The sequence below is a fragment of the Pteropus medius genome, unplaced genomic scaffold (genome assembly GCF_902729225.1).
Source record: "Pteropus medius unplaced genomic scaffold, Ma_sr-lr_union100, whole genome shotgun sequence".
In the NCBI taxonomy this organism is placed as follows: domain Eukaryota; kingdom Metazoa; phylum Chordata; class Mammalia; order Chiroptera; family Pteropodidae; genus Pteropus; species Pteropus medius.
The window spans coordinates 11,546,499-11,567,448 of NW_024351543.1; the positions used below are offsets into that span (position 1 = coordinate 11,546,499).

Below are 20,950 nucleotides of genomic sequence, written 5' to 3' on the forward strand. Positions count from 1 at the left end.
TTTACTAAAATTTTATTTGTTTTTATCTGAAATTCAAATTTAACCGGCATCCTATATTTTATATTTTTATCGGCTAAATCTGGCAATTTCCTTATGAGGACCTCTTTGATACACTAGGATAACTACTAACCTGTCTTCAGACATCAGAGATCAGATGGCAATACTTATGAATCAGGATACAAAATTAAGAATAGAGGTTATACCATTCTCTAACCATTACCCTGTAACTCTTGACTTTTTAATTATTCTATAGCGTCTCCCTGTATTTCAGTGTTACTTAAGCAGACACACTCTAAACATTATGCAAAATTTAAGCCGGCCTCTTGTCCTTTTAGTCTCAATAGAATGCCCTAACTCAAGTATTTTTCCTTAAGACACAGTCATCATTCTACTCTCCTCCTGGGCCAGGTTCTGCAGTCCTTAGGGTATTTTTAACCTTTCCAAGAAGCTTTGCGAGTGGTTAAGTAGCCTGCCCAAAGTAATCACTTGTTTATAGTTTCCTCAGTGCTTAAACTACTGATCAGTAATTCGTGTTATTTATGTACATATGGATTGGGTTGTAGTGGGGACAGAAATCATATGAGCCTTATCTTGGAGTGTGATGTATTCTTATTTTTGAAAGAAATTCCTCCTGATGTGGTTTGTGACATTAATCGCGACTGTGCCAACACCTTCATCAAGTGTTTACTGGAAAAACAGAAATGGCCGGAAGTGCTTCTGCTGCTGACCCGCAAAGTCAGCGGGGAACCGCCACTCGGAGACTGCCTCATTAAAGACTGCAGCTTCTCAAACCTTGACCTCTGCACCATCATCCCCCTGCTCCGCACCTGGGACCAGCGCAGGACACAGCTCCTGGGCTGCCTGGTGGACAGAGGAGGTGAGCAGGCTGAGGTGGTAAGCGTGGGAGGATTCATCCTGTGGGTGTTCAGGCCACCGTCTGTCATGGGGTCTTTTGCTCGATTCTGGAGACACCTCTAAATTCTGCCTCATTCTCTTCCTCCATATCTAATCATTTTGAAACAGCGAGGCTTGTCAGTGGGTGTCGCCCTGTAGGAACTCTGCGTTTCCGTGAATTACAGTTACCTCTGTCATCTTCTCTTCCTTTCTCGTGTGAGAACCCTCAAGTACGTGGAGGGGTCCTTGGCCTCAGTTCAGCCCATAGCAATCAGTCACTTCCTCCTGACCTCCAGCTGGACATTTCCCTGCATTCCATATGCTGCATGGGTCCTTGTCGACTCTGTGGCATTCTTTTCTAATCAACGGATTGGGATTTGCGATGCTTGTTTTTAAAGACACAGCCAAATAATTGGTGGGTGGAAACATCTGCTGCTTTAATCGGCACAATCGCACTTGGCTGGATGTGTGTCTGGAGTGTGCGGATGTCCTGTTGCATTGGGTTTTATTTTAAAACTAATTTGGAAACACTTACCTCCTCTCCTCTGCCCCCTTCCTAATGCCACTGCTAACTGTGTGGCCTTGGGCATGCTATTTATACTTTCGTCTCCTCATTTGTAAAATGGAAATGATAATAGTCCCTCTCTTTTAGGACTCTTGAATGTTGAATGCTTTCATGTATGCAGGCTCTTGGAAGAGTGGTTGGCTGCATGGTTTTCTGCTTGCTTTGCCATTTAAGGAGATGCTCTTCCGAAGGAGCAATGACACATTGGTCCTAAGCTCTCAAAGTGCCATACAGAGCCTTCAAGCATTGGCTCTGCCACAGGAAGTAGACAGAATGTCTCCTACAGTTTATTTCTTCAAACCTATTCCTCGCGTAGCATGTTACTACCTTTGCCCAGAAACCATGGCTGTCACGGAATTCCTGTTTTATTCCTGATTCACCAGGCACTTATCAAGCACTTCCCTGGGATCAGGTGCTAGAGACCAAGGACAGAGAACGAATGCGTGGCTGCTGGAGGCATGTTTAGGAGAGCCGCACATCTGCAGCGGGTGGAGGTCAGGGATCCTGCAGTACAGAATGGAGGCATGGACTGAGCTAAACAGAAGGTGGTGTAGGGGCTGGAGAAGTGTCAGGGAAGATGGCGGTCGAGGGAAGAAGCTTCGTAGAAACAGAGGATGTTGGAAGTGGGCTCATGTCTTGATCGCCAGCTGTGTGGTAGGCACAGTTGGTGTTAGGCAAGAACCGAGGTTCCGGTTTCCAGGCCCTGTCCCCACTCCTGGGCAGTGCTAATGCTGGGGTCCGTGGTCCCGTGGTGGGACGAGGGGGAGCAGCAAGGCCCATGGACAGGGCACTTGAAGGAGTTGGGCTTTTCCCTCTGAGGGTGCTGGGAAGCTTTTGCCCCCCTCCTCCCCCTCCCCCCAGTAAGGGTGGTCGAGGAGGGCCCCAGAAGTCAGGTGAACATCAGCTCTTCCCTTGGAATAAATGGCAGAAGTAGTCCTGCCCTCCAGGAACACCACTCACCGTACTCTTCTCCTCTTCCTCCCTCAGCCTTGCCAGAAGGTCTCCAGAACAGCTGGGAGAGGCCACTTGCCATGTGCCTGAAATACAAAGACTTTGAGTTGGCTTTTCTTCTCCTGACCAAGGGCGCAGACCCCCATGATATTTCTCTCACGGAAGGCGATACTCCTTTGCATGCAGCACTCCACATCTTTTTAGATATCAATGGTAAGCTTCTATTTTTTAATCAGTCTTTTCCTTGTGGAGGAAGCTGAAGATTGGAATTGGTGCTCCGCCTTTTGGTCTTAGTTTCTAGTGGGAAAACTAACGATCCAGAAATGGCCTGTTTCTTGGTGAGGTCTACCCACAGCTTGATGGGAAGGAGTGACCATCATGGCAAATGGTCAGGGTGGGCTGATTGAGGAGGATTTTTCAGTTTCACAGTTGGCCGTCCATCATTGATGAATACTTTCCCACTTGTTTATATATCATTTTCAAGGGTCTTGGTATAAAGCGTCTTACTGGAATATAAGGTTATTTCAGGGTTTCTCAACCTTGGCACTGTTGACACTTGGTCTGGATAATTCTTTGTTATGGGGAGCTGTCCTGTGCAATCGAGGATGTTTAGCAGCATCCCTGGCCTCCATCCACTAGATGCCAGTAGCACTTCCCAAATCTTGACAATCAAAAATGTTCCCCGACATTGCCAAATGTCCCATGGGAGGCAGATCACCCCTGTTTGAGAACCACTGGGTTCTCAAACTCTTAGAGAAGTTCGGTGTTCTGAGACACCCCTGGCTGGCATCTCTCTTGAATTCAGGGGGTCTCTGTTCCCTGAGAAGAGCAACTCAGCACTCACAGAGATTTGTTTGTGTCTTTCAGCTAACATCGGTTTTAACTTCCTCAACCACTTGTTGGAACTCTTCTGGTCCAACCCCACCGAATTTTCCTACCTCGACCCCAATGTCCAGGACAGCAATGGAAACACGCTGATGCACATCCTCTTCCAGAAGGGCATGATGAAGCGCATGAACAAGCTGTTAGAACTGCTGGTGAAGTTTGACATCAACTTCAACCTGAAGAACAAAGAAGGCAAAGACGCACGTCACAAGATTAAGAAGAACGATGCTTTGCTCTTGGCCTGGAACAAAGCTCATAATGAGAGCCGGCGGAGGAACCGGCAGGACTCTGTTGCCCACCCAGGGAAGCTCCTGAGGTCTGCTGCCCCTGGTAATACATCTCAGCTCAAGTCCCAAGCTTCATCCAAGTCTCTGCCATGCACTGGCACTGCCAAATCCCCACCCAAAGATGCCATGGTCCCTAACAACTGGGAGACTCCCCCAGCTGCCCAGATGATGAAGCAGGAGCCTGAAGCTGTCATGCCCTGTTCTCTAAGAGACCGCCTTGTGCAGGACATCATGGATTTGATTGAGCAGATTGAATTGGATACATCCCTCCAAGAGGACAGTCCTCAGAACTCTGAGCATCTGGAGACAGGAGCTGGCACAGAAGTAAAGAAAGATGAGGTCCAGCGAGCTCCGGGGCTTGGGGGCTCTGACTGTAGTGGGAACAATCCTGCTGACCTTGAGGCGAGGGAGGGACATGCTCAGGTAGCCCTTGGAGCCTCAGCACTCATTCCTGTTGGTCACAGAGAGAAGGAGGACAGCGGTGATCAGGATGAATGGAGCGTGCCGGAGATTGAGGACTGTTTCCAGGACTTCGAGAACATGACGTGGGAGATTGAGTGCACTTCGGAAATGCTGAAGAAGCTGTCCAGTAAGGCGATGAGCAAGGTCATGAAGAAGAAAATCATCATAGCCATTCAGCATCTGGGGAACGGCGAGTGGACCCAAAGCCTGCAGAAGAGGCTGAAGCACCGGAAAGGAAAAATCCGTCTCTTTGAGGCCGAGCTGGACAAAGGAGCCCGGATGCTGTGGGAACTCGCCATCGACTTCTCCCCTCGATGCAGTGAGAGCCCAGAGAAGATCATCGCCACAGAGCGGAGCTCACAGTCCATAGGGAAGTCGGGGCAGGTCTACACAGAAATCATCCGGATCTGGGACATCGTCTTGGATCACGATAAACTGCAAAGCACCATCAAGGCCATCTGCAGTGCCTATAACCGGGGCTTGTCCTGTGTCCTGCGGAAGAAGCTGAAGGGTATCAACAAAGACCAGGTGTCAACCAACATGAAAATCCAAAAGCGGATACCCCGGTGCTACGTGGAGGACACGGAGGCCGAGAGGAGCCAGGAGCACAAGGAGCCCGAGTACTCCCCGCCGGCCAGCGCGGTGCAGACGGAGTACAACATCATGAAGTTCCACAGCTTCAGCACCGACATGGCCTTCAACATCCTCAGTGACATGACGACGACGGTGGAGTACCCCTTCCGGGTGGGCGAGCTTGAGTACTCTGTGATCCACCTCAACCCCAGGCCGCTGGAGCCCATCATCCTCATTGGGCGAAGTGGCACTGGGAAGACCACCTGCTGCTTGTACAGGCTGTGGAAGAAATTCCACGTTTACTGGGGAAAAGTCGAGCAGGCAGGAAGCCCACTGCTGGCCAGACAGATCTGGTCGAAGAGAAATTTCGAAGTGGAACCTGGAAAAGAGGGTTCAGATGAGGAGAAGGAAGAGGAGGGGGAAGAGGGCGAGGAAGAGGAAGTTTCTGTGGAGATGGAGACAGTGGACAGCATAGACGAGGAGCTGGAGAGTGAAGACTGTGCAGGGAGGGAAGCTGGGGAGCACGAGGGGCCTGGCCAAGTGGCAGAATCAGGTGCCCCAGATCATCCCCAGCAGCTGGAACATTTACATCAGATCTTTGTGACCAAGAACCACGTCCTGTGCCAGGAGGTACAGAGGAATTTCATTGAGCTTTCCAAGTCTACCAAAGCCACCAGTCATTACAAACCACTGGAACCCAATGTTCACAAACTCCAGGACCTGAAGGATGAAAACTTTCCTCTGTTTGTCACTTCCAAGCAGCTGCTCCTCTTGCTTGACGCTTCTTTGCCTAAACCATTTTTTCTGAGAAATGAAGATGGCAGCTTGAAAAGAACCATCGTCGGATGGTCCGTGCAGGAAGACTTGACAATCTCCAACTGGCAGGAGGATGAGGAGGAGGCTGAGGGTGATGGGGACAATGGCGAGGAGGATAAAGTTGTGGAAGTATGTTTGTGTGACATCGACCCCCGGGTGTACGTGACATTTGAGGTGTTCGTCAATGAAATATGGCCCAAAATGAACAAAGGGAAAACCTCCTACAACCCTGCACTGATTTGGAAAGAAATAAAATCTTTTTTGAAGGGGTCTTTTGAGGCCCTCAGCTGCTCCCAGGGGAGACTCACGGAAGAAGCGTACAAGAAACTAGGGAGAAAGCGGGCCCCCAATTTCAAGGAAGACCGGAGCGAGATCTACAGGCTTTTCTGCTTGTATCAGCAGATCAGCTCTCAGAAAGGTTATTTTGATGAACAGGACGTTCTGTACAACTTGTCCCAGAGACTGTCGAAGCTCAAAATGCTCCCGTGGTCCATCCATGAGCTCTATGGTGATGAGATTCAGGACTTCACTCAAGCCGAGCTGGCGCTGCTGATGAAATGCATCAATGACCCCAATGCCATGTTCCTCACAGGGGACACGGCTCAGAGCATCATGAAGGGCGTGGCCTTCCGCTTTAGCGATCTGCGTTCGCTCTTCCACTACGCCAGCAGGAACACTGCGGAACATCAGTGTCCTGTCCGGAAGCCCAAGAAGATCCATCAGCTGTACCAGAACTACCGGTCCCATTCTGGTACGTCCAGGCCTTGGGCTCACCTACAAGGAAGGTGCTCGGGCACTGACTTTGGGCTGCTTTTGAAGCTGTAGCCCAGCTTCTGCTAGGCTCTTGTAGGTGAAGTAAGGATAGTATTTTGGAGTTTGTTAGTAAGTAAATGCATTCATGAACAAGAGCTCTTCTGATTTCTGCCACACTCATTCTTAGGTTAATTCAAGTTGCGGTTGTGGACTGCTAAGTAATTATATCTTAGGACGTTTGTCATGACATAAAAACATTTCAGGAGAACATTTAAACTGCTAGAGAACTTTTATTAAAACACTTTGCTTATACAATATAAAGTAATACACCAAGTTACAAGTCACTAATCCTTAAAGGCGCTTTCCTCCCAAGGAGAAGCCAAAGAGCGGCGGCAGGTGGTAGGAGATAACGTACACTCAGGTGCTTTAAACTTGTAGCTCAGTTGTGCCCCTTCTCTGTGCCAGGCATGATGCCAGGAAGTTTATGTCTAGTATCTGTGCTTAATCCTCAAACAACCCTCAAGGTAGGCATCATTCCCATTTTACAGAGAAGGAAAGTGAGGAATGGAGGGTTTAAATAACATGACGCAGTGCCGGAATACTCCTTTACGTTCATAGAATGCTCACAAAGTCACTTCCTGTGTCCTACAGATGTCCACGAAAAATATATAATATTATTTTACACATTTAGAAGCTACTTAATGAGATCATGCCAGACATATCTTTTTGCAACTTTGTATTTACACCATTTTCAAGGGTCTTGACATAAAGGATCTTACTGGAGTATTGTAAGGTTATTTCAGGGTTTCTCAACCTTGGCACTCTATAACTCTTCTGTTACCTAATTTTACTTTTTTCCATATGGGCAGTTTGTTGTGCTGATGTCATCTACTTCATAATCTGTTCTTTCCTCTGATTTGTAATGCTGTTCTTTTCGTGTGTCTCGTGTCTGTTTCTGGGCTCACTACTTGATATGTCTTATGTTCTTATCCTATTATCACACTATCATATTTATGATAGTTATCAAACTTGTCCAACAACTCTTCATCATTTGGATTGGAATTCCATTGAATTTGTTGCTCTTTGGGAAGAATTCACATTTTTACATTATTGGAACTTCTGAGGCACAACCTTAGCATATTACTCTATTCAGGTCTTCTTTTACGGCCTTCAATAATATTTTATAATTTTCCCCAGACATTTTACACAGCTGTATGATTTATCCTGGGTACCTTATACTTTTTGTTACTATCACAGCTGTCCTTTTTTCTTTTATTATATTTTCTAATCAGTTGTTACTTGTATAAAGGAATGCTATTGGTTCTCATATGTTGATCTGGTATCTAACAGTCTTGCTGAAATTCAGACTTTTCGATCTTGGCATTTTTCTGCAAACAGAGGCAGTTTTTACCTTTTTTTCTATACTTGTTATTTCTTTTTCTTATCATTTCATTGGTTAGGACCTTAACTAGAAGCAATAACAGGTATTCATGTGTTATTTCTGGAGTTAATGGGAATATTTCTAACATTTCACCATTTAAGTGTGATGTTTATTGTAGGTTTTTGATAAATGCTCTTTTTCTAGATGCATTTCAGGTAAGCTATGGTTTGGTGGAAAGAGAAAACACATACACATCACATACACATGTATTGCTATACATATACACAAGCATACACATTCATACACATAAGTACATATACATACGTACTCGTATATACACATAGGCATTGTAAAATTAGATTAAAATCCTGATTTGTTTAGCCAGGGATTCAGAAAATGATTGCAAGTCAGCCAGCTTCCAGGAGTGTAGCGTACATCACACAATGCAGCCCAGCTTTCTAGAGCTCTCAGAGTTTTCAAGGGTGGTGCTTGTCAATCACCTGGCTCTGGCTGCATCTGAGCAGCTCAGCTTCTTGCTCTTCCATGGTCTTATACCTGGGAATTGTGTTGCGTGGAAAGAGCTGGCACAAAGTAATCTATGAATTAAATTAGCCCCTGCCCTTCCTTCTTCTGTTTGGAAACATTTATTGAGTTCCTACCTTGCCTGGCACTGTGTGGGGGCTAGGTAACAGAGATGCATAGCTCCCATTTCGTTGTCCTCAGGGAGTGACTCTGATGGCACTCTATTTCTATTGTTGGATCCAGTAGGGAGGACCTGGCATGAGTAGTTGAACGAGCCCCTCCCTCTTCTGCTGTATATCCCTGGGTCAGTGGCACTGGCCTGGGCCCAGCAGCCTTTATGATCAGCCAGCAAGGTGGAGCCATGGTAAAGGGAGCCGTTCCTGTGAACAGTTCTTGGTTTTTGTTTACTTGTTTGTTTTGCTAAGTAACCCACTTGGACAGTTACTACACAAACCTCATCTCCCACCTCCTCTCTTGGGATGGAGGCAAGAGTATATGTATGTTTTCGTGTGTAGAACCAGAAAAGGCCCAAATAATATGTACTAAATTTTAGAGACTTTAGAAAACATAAAATGTTAAAAAAAAAAAAAATTGAAAGCTATCTGTAAGGCTGCTCACTACTAACATTTTATTTCATTTCCTTCTGATTTTTTTTCTTTATATACATTATATGCATTTATCACACACGTGTATGTAGTGAATATATACTATGTCTAGTGAATATTTTCCCCCATCTTTTATTCTTCATTTAAATTGAGATTCACGTAGCATAACATCTCCCTGTTTAAAATGTGCAATTGTGTGGTTTTTTAAAAAATATATTCACAAGGTTGCACAGCCATTACAACCATCTAATTTCACATTTTTATCACCTCAAAAAGAAACACCATAACCATTAGCCATCACTCATCCTCCACCCACCCTCACTCTCTGGGAACTACTAATCTACTTTCCATCTCTTTGGATTTACCTATTCTGGACATTTCATATAAATGGAATCTTACAACATGTGGCCTTTTATGCCTGGCTTCTTTCATTTAGCATAATGTTTTCAAGGCTCATCTATGTTGTAGCATGGGTCAGTATTTCAATGCTTTTTTTATGGCAGAACTAACTGTCTTTTATTCTTTGAATATGTTTATATAGAAATCATTTATCTTGTTTCCTAGAACGGCATTTAAGTAGATTCCAATTTTTCACTGCAGTGAACACTCCTGTGCCCTTTTCTGATTCTCCCATTAATGTAAATCTCTGGCCCTTGCCACAGTAGCAGCTCATTTGCTCAGAGTCAGCAGTTTCCACTTGTGCTCATGACTTCTTTATATTGTATACTTTTAATAATACTAGTATCGATGATAAACTTTCCCTTTATTATTTGATAATAGCAACGGGGACACCTATGTCCATTTCATGGTGTTCTACCAGGAACATAGTATTCTATTTGGTACTGGGCAAAGGGCACATGGCCCATAAGAATAGTGAAGAGAGCCAGGATGATCTGTGTTCATTCCAGCTTCAAATCCTGTCACTTGGAGGTGTTTATGGATTTCTGAGACCTCTGAGTCTCTGTTTACAAAACTTGGATTATCTAGTCTGTCTCACTGGGCAGTCGTGAGGATTAAATGGATGATTTTTATGAAGGTCCCTGTTGTATGGTAATGTTCAGTCAGCATCACTGTCAATGTTATTTCAGAGCCTAGACAAGAAATGAGACCCAGGGAGAAAGTTCTTTGGAAAATCCTTTCTCCAGCTCTAACAATTTTTTCTAGTATAGTTAGTCCTCTCTCAACTGGATATAAACCTGGTGGAAAAGGGTGCTGGAGGCCTTGGTTGCTGCCCCAGCTAACATCCAGCAATGCCGTTACCATGGCAACATTGTCTCCAGTGCTCTAAGCACCAATGAGAAAGGACAAGATAAGTCTTGTTTCCTTACCACCTATACTAGTACCTTCTATTAGCATTCTAACGGCTCTCATTGTTCAGATTACATTTCTGTCTTGACTCTTCTTTATGAGGTAATTTTCTTTAGTATGAATATAGGTTGTAAATGAGATCCCACAAAACCTTCTTAACACAGCAACACATCTCTGCCTATATTCCCTGTACCCAGAGTGCTACGGCTCAGGGCCAAAGTGACAACATAAAGAGAATTGGAAACTGGCTTGCAATTATATGTACTATCAGGGCCAATACTGCTTCTCAGGGGGGAAAAAAAACCAACTAGAAACATAAAAAAAAAAAAAGTCAGCCATATTGTCATGTTGTTCAGTATTCAGCATTTGTTTTCTGTTTTATCCTAGGAATCCTCAATTTGGCATCAGGAGTGGTGGATTTACTTCAGTTCTATTTCCCAGAATCTTTTGATCGCCTTCCAAGGGATTCTGGCCTTTTTGATGGTCCCAAGCCAACTGTCCTGGAATCTTGTAGTGTAAGCGACTTGGCAATTTTGCTGCGTGGGAACAAGAGGAAAACTCAGCCCATTGAATTTGGAGCCCACCAGGTGAGCTTGCTGGGATCCTGTGCTTTGAACTAAAAGGCAGTGTGCAATTGAAAAATGGTTTGAGAGGTTACCTTATTCCACAATGTAGAATTCAATAGCGCCGCTCCCAAAATGGGTCAGTCTCAGAGATGGGTGAGTGATTGTCAATTGTTATTAATAGTCCCACTACCCCGGCTGACCAAGTTCATGCTGGCTGCTTCTCTTTAAAGACATTACCTGCCTCCCATAGAAATAGACTGAGCTTTCTTTACCAGGTTTCTCTCCTTTTCTTTTTCCAGGTAATTCTTGTAGCTAACGAAATGGCAAAGGAGAAAATTCCAGAAGAGCTGAAGTTAGCGCTTGTGCTGACAGTTTATGAGGCCAAAGGCTTAGAATTTGATGACGTCCTCCTTTACAACTTTTTTACTGATTCTGAGGTATGCCATATTGACTTCTTTTCACACAACACATGTATATATATGAGCTACACTCCAGGAAAGAGAATTTGGAGCTGAGTAGAAGAGAGTTTGTCACAGGTGCTTGTTTCTGTTTTGGAGCATCATCCATGTAGTGTGGGGCTTGGAGCATTTGATGTGGGTTTTTGTCAATGGCTGTGGGTTGTTTCACAGTGTCATGGGCTGGTTCTCCCCGTGCCCTGCTCTTCCCTGCTCTCTTGTATTCATCTTCTGAATGCCTGGTGTGCAAGTGCCAGCTTTCGGTTTTCACTAGCTGCCGTTATCTTTGACTCCCAAGGAGAGCCTTACAAATGAAGGCAAGGTTAGCAGTGTCCACCCAATAAGGACTGAACTGGGCAAGGTCATTTCATAGAAAGAGACAACTTTGGGAAGACAAATGAGGCTTGGTTCCCACCCACTGGATCAGGTAATAATGCAGGGGATGAGAACAGCTGCCCTGCCTGGGGGCTCCCTTCTCGCATGGCTTCATCACCACTGCTTGCTGCCCATGCAGACAACTGGCAGCCAGAGTCCCTGGATTGACCCCCAGTGATTTCTGTACCAGCTCATTTCTTTGACTTGATGGTCTTTCTCCCCAAGCTCAGTACATGATGGGTAGAGCCAACAACTCAAGACCATTGTCCTCGGTTTTTTAGTCACTTATTTCTCTTCACCACCGTCTTTTGGTGGGGCCTCAGGCTGCCTGCTGACTGTGCTGTGGAGTCTCCTTTGTAGACCCAGCTGGCTGTGCCCTGGTCCCTGCTGCAGATTTTCCACTGCACATGGTGTATGCTTGAAGGAGCTGCTTTTCATATCCAAGGCAAGAGCACCGTTAGCTTTGACCCTGTAAAATCTGCCCTAGTACTGACCCTTTACAAGGAGTCTTTATGTTTTTTTCCCCTGACCTTTTTAAAAATGTCATGTTTGCCTTGATAATACCTATGACAGATGTTGCTATGACAGATGGGTACTTTTTAGTTTATAAAGTATTTTTTGAATGCGGTGTTTCATTTCACCCTCCACCAACCCTCTGAGGTTGTATGTGTTTTTATTGCCCTCATTCTATAGATAAGGCTGAGGGTCATGGAAATTAAGTCAATTGCCCACAATCATAATGTAGGTGGCAGAGCCTAGAAACAAACTCAGATGCTTTGAGTTCTAAATTTCCACGGTACTCCCTTCCTTTTAAAGCCCTGCATGCCAATCAGCTTCCAGAACCTTCCACAATGAGTATATCATGGCCATACCTTAAGTACATTCCTTTTCTATTGACTTTTGCTAATAAAATCAGATTAGCACTCTCATTAACCCTGGAACCACTTTTAATCTCTGAGGACTAACTTTTTTTTCTCATAATATATCCATTGGTCATAGTTGGACTGCGGCTCTCCTAAAAGAGGAAGGGGTAAGACATTATTGTTCCTGTTCTTTATTAAGTGCCGGTTGTATGCTTGTGCCAGTAAGAAGCTCAAGGAGCTCTGGACTTACGGATCTATAACTTGTGGTCACCTCTGTTTGTGAAAGAAAAATCCAGTGATTCTGTCTCACCGTGATCCTAGAAATGGCAGAGGCCCAGATACCTTGACCCTATGCTCCTACCAGTGGCTCAGTGAGTTGCATGAATGAAAACAATCTCAAAATGAATTTATTGGTAACATTCACTTTATCCCATGTTCTGTAAGACTTCTAGAAAGCCCTCTGAGGTGGTGCTTCCCAAGGTACCAGGGAATGTAATTACACATCCTGGTACAAAGCACACCTTCAGTTTATTATTTACAACTTCAAGATCCCAAAACGACAGTCAGAAAATGATAGGAAACGCTTTAATGAAAGCAGAGGAGAGACAGGAATCACATAAGTCCCCGGTCGCCTGTGCTCTGGCTGGGGTTTTTTTCGGGGTGACTGGCTGGAGGCTGTAGAATAGTAATTGCTATTTGAGATGAGGGACCTATGGAGAGCCCCTCTCCATCCCTGGCCTCTCCCACCCTCCCCACTCATTTATGTTTCTGTTGGTTGGGGGTGTGCATGCATGCGTAGGAGATCTCTTGTCGCCCTGGTTTGTGAATCTTCTCTCTAGTATTGTTACCTGCTCAACCCCATGGTCACTAGGACCATCTGAGATGGGGAAGGAACCAGGGAAAGTTATGCCAAATCCTTCTCTTGTAGGATTTTGCCTCATTTGGGGAAGAGGCAGTCATTCTTCCAATCACTCCCAAACTCTCCTCCTGTGGAGACTTGGAAGAATGCTTGCCATTTATACTTTGTCCCAGTGAGGAGTCCTTTCTTTCACACTAATATGTGAATAGGATGGGAGAGACTTTGAAAGCACCAACTTTTATGGATCGCTTAACTTAGAGAGCAGGCCTGCCTTTTTCCTTCACAATGATTAATCCCAATAGCCGAGCTGGAAGACTTAAATGCTTCTTCCTTTATTGACAGAGGTGCTGCAGGCCTGTATTCTTGTGTTTTTTGTGGACAAATACATGTACTCACTCCTAAAAGGCTCTGTCTTGAAAGTCAAATGTTTTATTCATGGAAATAGTCATATGCCATATGAGCAGCTTTTGCTTCTTATTCAAATACATTGTGCTTCACTAGCCCTCCCAAGGTCAGTCAGTCTGTACGTCATGCAGTCTGCCAGGGGATCCTCTCAAATGTCAAGTACTTGTGTCTTTTGCCTGCTTTCCTTGGCAAACAATTCAGCTTTACGAAGAGGATAGTCATAATATGTCCTGAAGATTTTTTTTTTTTTTTAGTTTTCAACTACTTAAATGATTACAAGATTCACATCTCTTTTAAGAACCTGTTGATTAATTTCATAATTGGTTAGTAGCATAACCATTCTCATTTAATAGATAGCATTTAAAGCTTTCAATCTAATATTTATATAGTTTAAATTACAAAGTAACATAAAGGAGGTAATGAACTATATCCACTCCATCTTTTCATCCTCCTTGAAAAGATACATAGGTAGCAAGTAGCATCATTTTAAGAACAGAAAAGTAAGGCTAAGGAGAGTTACCTAACTACTCTCATGAGACACAGTACAGTGTGAAATCTGAAATTTCTTAGGAATTCTGGACTCTAAATACTGCATGTAATCTGGGCACTTTAGCTTTACCAGGGTCTCCAAACCATGATCCTGGGGGCCAGATCCAGCTCACTGCCTATTTTTATATGGCTTGTGGGCTAAGAATGGCTTTTGCATTTTAAATAGTTTTAAAAAATTAATAAGAAAGTAATATTCGGTGGCACATGAAAATTGTGTTAAATTCAATTTCAATGTTGAAAAATAACATTTTATTGGAACACATCAAGCCCGTTCATTTACATACTCACTATGGATGCTTTTGCCCTACAAGAGCAGAGTTGAGTAGTTGCAAGAGAGACCATATGACTCACAAAGCCAAAAATATTTATTATCTGACCCTTTAGAGAAAGAATTTGCCCACCCTTGGTCTACACAGTCACCACGGTTTTATGATTTGATTTTAGGTAAAGGGAAAAATGGCTAAAAGAGCAACTATTTATCAAGCATAATGTTAGACACTTGACATCATCTCCTTGTAGTTTCTCAATGAACTTGGATAGTTCTATCATCCCCATTTTACAGAGCAGGAAAATTCAACCTAGAAGAGACAACTAAATTGTCCAAGGTAACATAGCTAATAAGTGAAAGAGCAGAGGTATGAATTTGTTCTGTCTGGCTCAGAGTCTACCTTACACAGTGTACCCCAGAGCTCCAGAATTTTGTTCCATCCTTGCTTGAATAATTTAGTTAGAGCATTCTGCCACATGTGTCTTAACAACTGACCCTAAGTGGCGTCTCTTAAACATGTTGTGTAAAGGGGCGAGAACATTGGGTTCCTTTCTCTGTATTGTTTGTCAAACTTCTTTCAACAAGAACTTTCTGGTCCCTTAGCATTACTTCAGGAAGTGGGCGCGTGTGCCTGGCTTCTCAGCTGTCTTGATCACGTGTCTGGGAGTGTTTTCCTGGAAGTGTCCCTGATCCCTGCCTGTGCAACCTAAGCCCACTCTCCCGACTCTGAAGCCACAGGATGGCCCCCTCCTCACAGCTGGGGCTGAAGGCCTGGTTCCCATGCAAAAAAATGGGGAGCTCAATTCCCCATGAGGCCCCGGGAGGCTGTGTGTACAGTTCAAAAGCATATTTCCTTGGTCTTTAATTTGTCATTGTCGCTCAGGCTTACAAGGAATGGAAGATCATTTCCTCGTTTACGCCTTCATCATCTGACTGCAGAGAGCAAAACCAGCCACTGATTGAAGTGCCCCTGGAGAAACCCAGCTCCTCTCAGGGTCGGTCTATGACGGTGAATCTGGAAATGTACAAGGTGATCTTCTGCCATTTGTCCACATGCTTATTTGACAGGGAGCCAGTAAACAGGCTTGGACGAGAAGATGAGGTTAAAGATAGAGCCTTGCACTTGGCTGGTCTTCCTGCACCCTCAGCACGGGGGAGTGGGATCTCCATGCTGGCAGACTCCCTTGTCCCAGCAGGGAGATGGGCTTCATGAGTGGGGTACTTTCTGAAAGGGAAGGGGTAGGTTGTACCTTCTGTTCCCCATGGGAACTCGGGTCTGTTCAAAAGTTTTGAAGTTGCTGATGGGGAACCCAGAAGTGAAGTCCAGGACTACAGTTCATGGAGACTGTTGTATAGCAGCCCTGACTGTTAAGGGACCCAGCTTCCTTTGCCCTTTACATTTCTGCTACATCACCAAGAAGTAGGCCAAAGCTCAGAAGTTCTACAGAGTTCTTGGGTGAGGGGGGTTGATGGGGCCTCAAGAGAGTGAGAGTGACATCATAGAAAATTGAACCAGCAAAAACAAAAACTTTGGGAGAAACTACTGTCCTAGTTTTATGTCTCATACAAAATATAAAACAAATAGAATAGCAGTTATCAAGTTATTTCTGTAAATGCCTCGAAGGCTCTGCAGAAATAGAAGTTAAATCAGAGTCAAGCTTTGCAAACTTCTAGGTAGCCGCAAATCTGTTGTCATCTTGAAATGTGCATTATTTAATCAGATAGGTTCTCCCTGTGTCCAAGTCATAAGCCCCTTACATCCACAGTCCTCAGTTGTGGGGTAGGTCATAAGTAATTTATTACTAGTGATAGTTATCATGGAAGTATATGACTGGTTTAACTTTTAAAAATCAGTTATAGTAATTGTGTAAGATATAACCATTGGGGTAATCTCAATGGAAGGCACATGAGACCTCTTTGTACTATCTTCGTAACTTCCTATGAATCCATGCTATTTCAAAATATAAAACTATAGCAGACTCAAGGGTAGTTCTGTACTAATGCTGTGCTCCCTGCTAGAGCTTTGCTTATCTGTCTGTGGCCAGAGTGAGCTCCTCATGTCCCCATGGCTTATTCTAGACTTGTCTACAATTTACTTTTTGTATTTCTCCCAAATCAGAGGAAGCCCATGAAGCATGTCACTTTCTAGCTATAGACAAAAAGCTCATCGTCTTTGTCATTAATCTTGCCTTTAGCTCCTCAATGGAGAGCTGAAGCAGCTATACACTGCCATCACACGGGCTCGGGTCAACCTCTGGATCTTCGACGAAAACCGAGAAAAGCGGGCTCCTGCTTTTAAATATTTCATTAAAAGAAATTTTGTCCAAGTTGTGAAGACAGATGAAAACAAAGGTAAGATCTCATTAAAATATTCTGGCCATTGGCTAGAAAGTGTGTTATCTCAACTGTTTTTGCGATCAGGAATAAAGGGCATAGTTTTTTGGAAGCACTTTCTTTCCTTTTCATTTTTCTGAAAAATAAGAGTTCATATTTATTGCTAAGGTGTGCTGGTAAGTGTCATTGTTGTGGAATTGGGAGTGTTAACTCTTTCAGGGAAGAGCTTTTATTTGTCCTTAAAAGTGAGGGTCATGGAAAGACCAGCCGAAATGGCATAGAAACTAGATGCTGCAGACCTTCCTAAAAATCTCTCAAAGGCTCACAAAACCCAAAGAAGCAGCATCTGGCCTTAGTGTGCCCCATACTTCTTACCAGGTAGCCCCAGAATTGCACAGGCTGAGGCTAAACTTGGCCAATAGCAGGACCCATCCCAGAGGTCCTTGGGCTGGCATACCCAGTGGCCTGCTTTGACTGGCAACAGAGCCAGAATGCCACCTAGGGCTGTATCTGAGGAGGACACACCTGAGGGGCAGCCTGGGCAGGCACCAGAGCCCTGCTAAAGTGAATCCTGCTCCGTCGGATCAGCCCCTCACCGGCTGATCTTCACAGCTGATCAGCCTCAGAGCTCAACTACATCAAGAGGGCACACACAGTTCATGCAAGGGACACATCTTGAGCACCCAGCTCAGATGACCAGGGAAGATTGTGTCACTGGGCCCCACAGGACACCTACTACATAAAGCCACTCTACTCGGACCAGGAACTTAGGAACCCTACCTAATACAGAGAAACAAACACAAGGAGGCAGCCAAAACGGGGAGACAAAGGAACATGTCCCGCATGAAAGAACAGAACAAAGCTCCAGAAAAGAGAACTAAACAAAGTGGAGATGAGCAGTCTACAGATGCTGAGTTCAAAACACTCGTTATAAGGATGCTCAATGAACTTAGGGAAAGAGTAGATGAACTCAGTGAGAACTTTAACAAAGAGACAGAAAACGTAAAAACGGAGATGGAAAACATAAAAGGGAACCAGTCGGAAATGGAGAATACAACATCTGAGATGAAGAGTACATTAGAGGGAATCGACAGATTGGATGAAGTGGAGGATCAAATCAGCAATTTAGAGGATGGGGTAGCAGAGGACACCCAATCAGAACAGCAACAAGAAAAAGAATCAAAAAAATGAGAATAGTTTAAGGGGACAGCATCAGGTGCAACAACATTCTCATCATAGGGGTACCAGAAGAAGAGAGAGAGAGCAAGGAACTGAAAACCTATTTCAAGAAATAATGACTGAAAACTTCCCTAACCGGTGAAGGAAATAGACGTACTAGTCCAGGAAGTGCAGAGTTCCAAACAAGGTGAACCCAAAGAGGCCCACACCAAAACACATCATAATTAAAAGCCAAAGGTTAAAGACAAAGAGAGAATCTTAAGAGCAGCAAGAGAAAAGCGATTAGTTACCTACAAGGGAGCTCCCATAAGACTGGCAGCTGATTTCTCAACAGAAACTTTGCAGGCCAGAAGGGTTTGGCACAAAATATTCAAAGTGATGAAAAGCCAGGACCTACAATCAAGATTACTCTTACCCAACAAAGCTATCATTTAGAACTGAAGGACAGATAAAGAGCTTCCCAGATAAGAAAAAGCTGAAGGAGTTCATCACAACCAAGCCATTGTAATACACAGGAAATGTTGGTGGGACTTCTTTAAGAAGAAGAAAAAAATATGTATCAAAAATATGAATAAAGAATGACAATAACTACATATCTATCAACGAGTACTTCAAATGAAAAAGAATTAAATGCTCCAATTAAAAGATAAGGTGGCTGACTGCATTAGAAAACAAGACCCTTACATATGCTGCCTACAAGAGACTCACTTCAGATTAAAAGACGCACACAGACTAGAAGTGAAGGATGGAAAAAGAGTGGAGTGGGCCAGCTAGAGAAAGATATGAGCGCAAGAGTGTTCAGCACAGCCTTGTTTGTAATTATAAGAAAGTAAAAACGACCTAAGTGTCCACCAATGCAAAACTGTTTACAGTGGCTCCTCTGGTGCTAGGATTGTTGGGCATGAGGGTTGTTGAGGAGAAATGAATACCTTTGACCCTTCACTGGTATATCTTTTTGTGCTGTTTGTAGTGTTCTTCAAAAATAAACATTGTCGTGGATTGTTTTCATAACTTAAAAAGATGAGCTAATTAAAAAACGGAGCGCATGTCTCCTGGTAGGATATCTAGGGGAGAAATAATCAGCCCTTCATAAAGTAGAAAACTGTTGTCTTTCTTGTGGGTTAGCTGTTGAGTTGGCTCCTCCAGGCCTTGGTTAATTTTCTCCGAGGATAGGGGAAAGCGCAGGGCCTGGCTGCTGTACGGAGGTGTCTGCTCGTTTCCTGAGCACGTTTCAGCCAGTTTTATGGAGGCTGTTTCCGGTTACAGCCAATAGCTCAGTTGGGAACCAGGATTAGAGGTTCTGTTCCTGGGCCCTGACCGTTTTGGTATAACAGGAAGAGTTGAAGGCTTGGGGTTAACCTGGCTTCTTATTAGAACTCTGCACCTATGTCACCACATGACTTTGTTCAGGTCCCACTTTCCCTCCCTGGGCCTTCACATCCTCAACTAAAAGAAAAATGAGTTGGCTGACTGTGGTCGTTTTTAATCTTTCCTGCACTCCTTTTATTCTCAAACTGTTTTCTGGCACCCATTATAAGAGATCATCTATTAAAATAGGCATTGTTTTAACTTAAAAATTCAAAATGTCTTCATAGCATTAAGAATACAAGAAAAATCACAGTCTCAATTGTGTTATAAGTTGTACATGGTAAAGTCTTTGAGAACATCTGCTCCCACTGTGCAAGGAAGCTTGGGATGAGTGAAGTGACTGTGTGATATGGGTTTTTCCAATATGGTGCTGGCATGGTTCACTAGCCCTATGCAGAGATGCTCTGGGGCTTTGCTGTGGGGATCAAATGTTACCAGGGCACTAATAGGGCATAAGGAGTCAGAACAAGATGCTGAGAAGTCATCTTTGCAGACGGTACTGTCAGGCATGGCAGAGGGCCCTCAGGGAGAGGTTGGGCTGCAAGCCCTAGGGTGTGATTTTGCACCTTCTAAACAAAGCTGGAATGTCTGTCATGTTCCCCGGTTAATATCCATTGGCCTGGGTATCTCTGACCTTTTCAGCTCAGATTTGGCTGTCATCGTTGTCCTGGTAGTTACTGTCGTTCCTGTGCTTGATGAAGCTGTGGCTCAGACTTACAGAGCTTGTCACCCACTGCTGGTGATGCCCAGGGGGCCGAGGGAGAGAGGGGAGCTGATGCAGTCACCAACAGGCTAGTGAGGATAACAGCCTTGTGTAGCTGCAGGTGGTTGCAGTAGTCTATGTCCACCACCGGAAGTGTCAGATTGCTCATTATGATGAGGGCAAAGCCTGCACATTTGGAAATACTGTAGAACTCTGTCATCTTATCCCTTGCTAAGGCCCTCGCATAGGACCTACATGGCTTTGGATTTTCAAGGAGGAATTAGAAATTCCTGTCTTCTAATTCATAGCCGTAGAAAAGGAAGGCAGAGCTAAGTTGAAAAACCAAACAGCATCCTTGTTTATTCCCCCCTCCCCCTCCCACACACACATATACACATCCTCCTTCAAAAATCCACAAACATCTGACCTGATAAGCTAAAATATATCTTAAAATGAATGCTAGAAAAACAATACAGGGGTATTTGTTTGTTGGGGCTGTCATAACAAAATACCACAGACCGTGTGGCTTACACAACAGAACTTAATTTTCTCACAGTTCTGAAGGCTAGAAGTCCAAGATCAAGCTGTCCGTAGGTTCGGTTTCTTCTGAGGTCTCTCTTCTTAGCTTCTAGGTAGCCTTTTCTCTGTGCGGGCCCCTGCTGTCTGTGTGTGTGTGTCAACCTCCTCTTATAAGGACACCAGTCAGATTGGATCAGGGCCCAGTACAACAGCCTCTTTTTAACTTAATCCCCTCTTTAAAAGCCCTATTTCCAAATACAGTCACCTTCCAGGTTATTGGGTTTTAGGGCTTCACATAGGAATTTTCCGGCGGGGGCCAAAATTCAGCCCATAACAACAGGCTTAAGCAGGCAAATGCCTAGAGAAGCAAATGAACTTTTTCTTTTTCATTTTAGACTTTGATGACAGCATGTTCGTTAGGACCTCAACCCCTGAGGAGTGGATCGCGCAAGGGGAATACTATGCCAAACACCAGTGCTGGAAGGTAAGGGGCCTGGTGGGAGCC

General features: G+C 44.3%; 1 protein-coding gene across 4 annotated transcripts in view; it reads left to right on the forward strand.

Moving 5' to 3' along the window:
• TRANK1 (tetratricopeptide repeat and ankyrin repeat containing 1) overlaps positions 1 to 20,950 on the forward strand; it is a 92,822-nt gene that overhangs the window by 56,288 nt on the left and 15,584 nt on the right. For all 4 annotated transcript variants that reach the window (XM_039843372.1, XM_039843373.1, XM_039843374.1 and 1 more), the window contains 8 exons: positions 623 to 877; positions 2,447 to 2,623; positions 3,278 to 6,184; positions 10,390 to 10,589; positions 10,868 to 11,005; positions 15,226 to 15,372; positions 16,538 to 16,694; positions 20,841 to 20,929. In XM_039843372.1, coding sequence (XP_039699306.1) covers positions 623 to 877; positions 2,447 to 2,623; positions 3,278 to 6,184; positions 10,390 to 10,589; positions 10,868 to 11,005; positions 15,226 to 15,372; positions 16,538 to 16,694; positions 20,841 to 20,929 — 4,070 coding nt within the window. The remainder of the gene's footprint in view (positions 1 to 622; positions 878 to 2,446; positions 2,624 to 3,277; positions 6,185 to 10,389; positions 10,590 to 10,867; positions 11,006 to 15,225; positions 15,373 to 16,537; positions 16,695 to 20,840; positions 20,930 to 20,950) is intronic.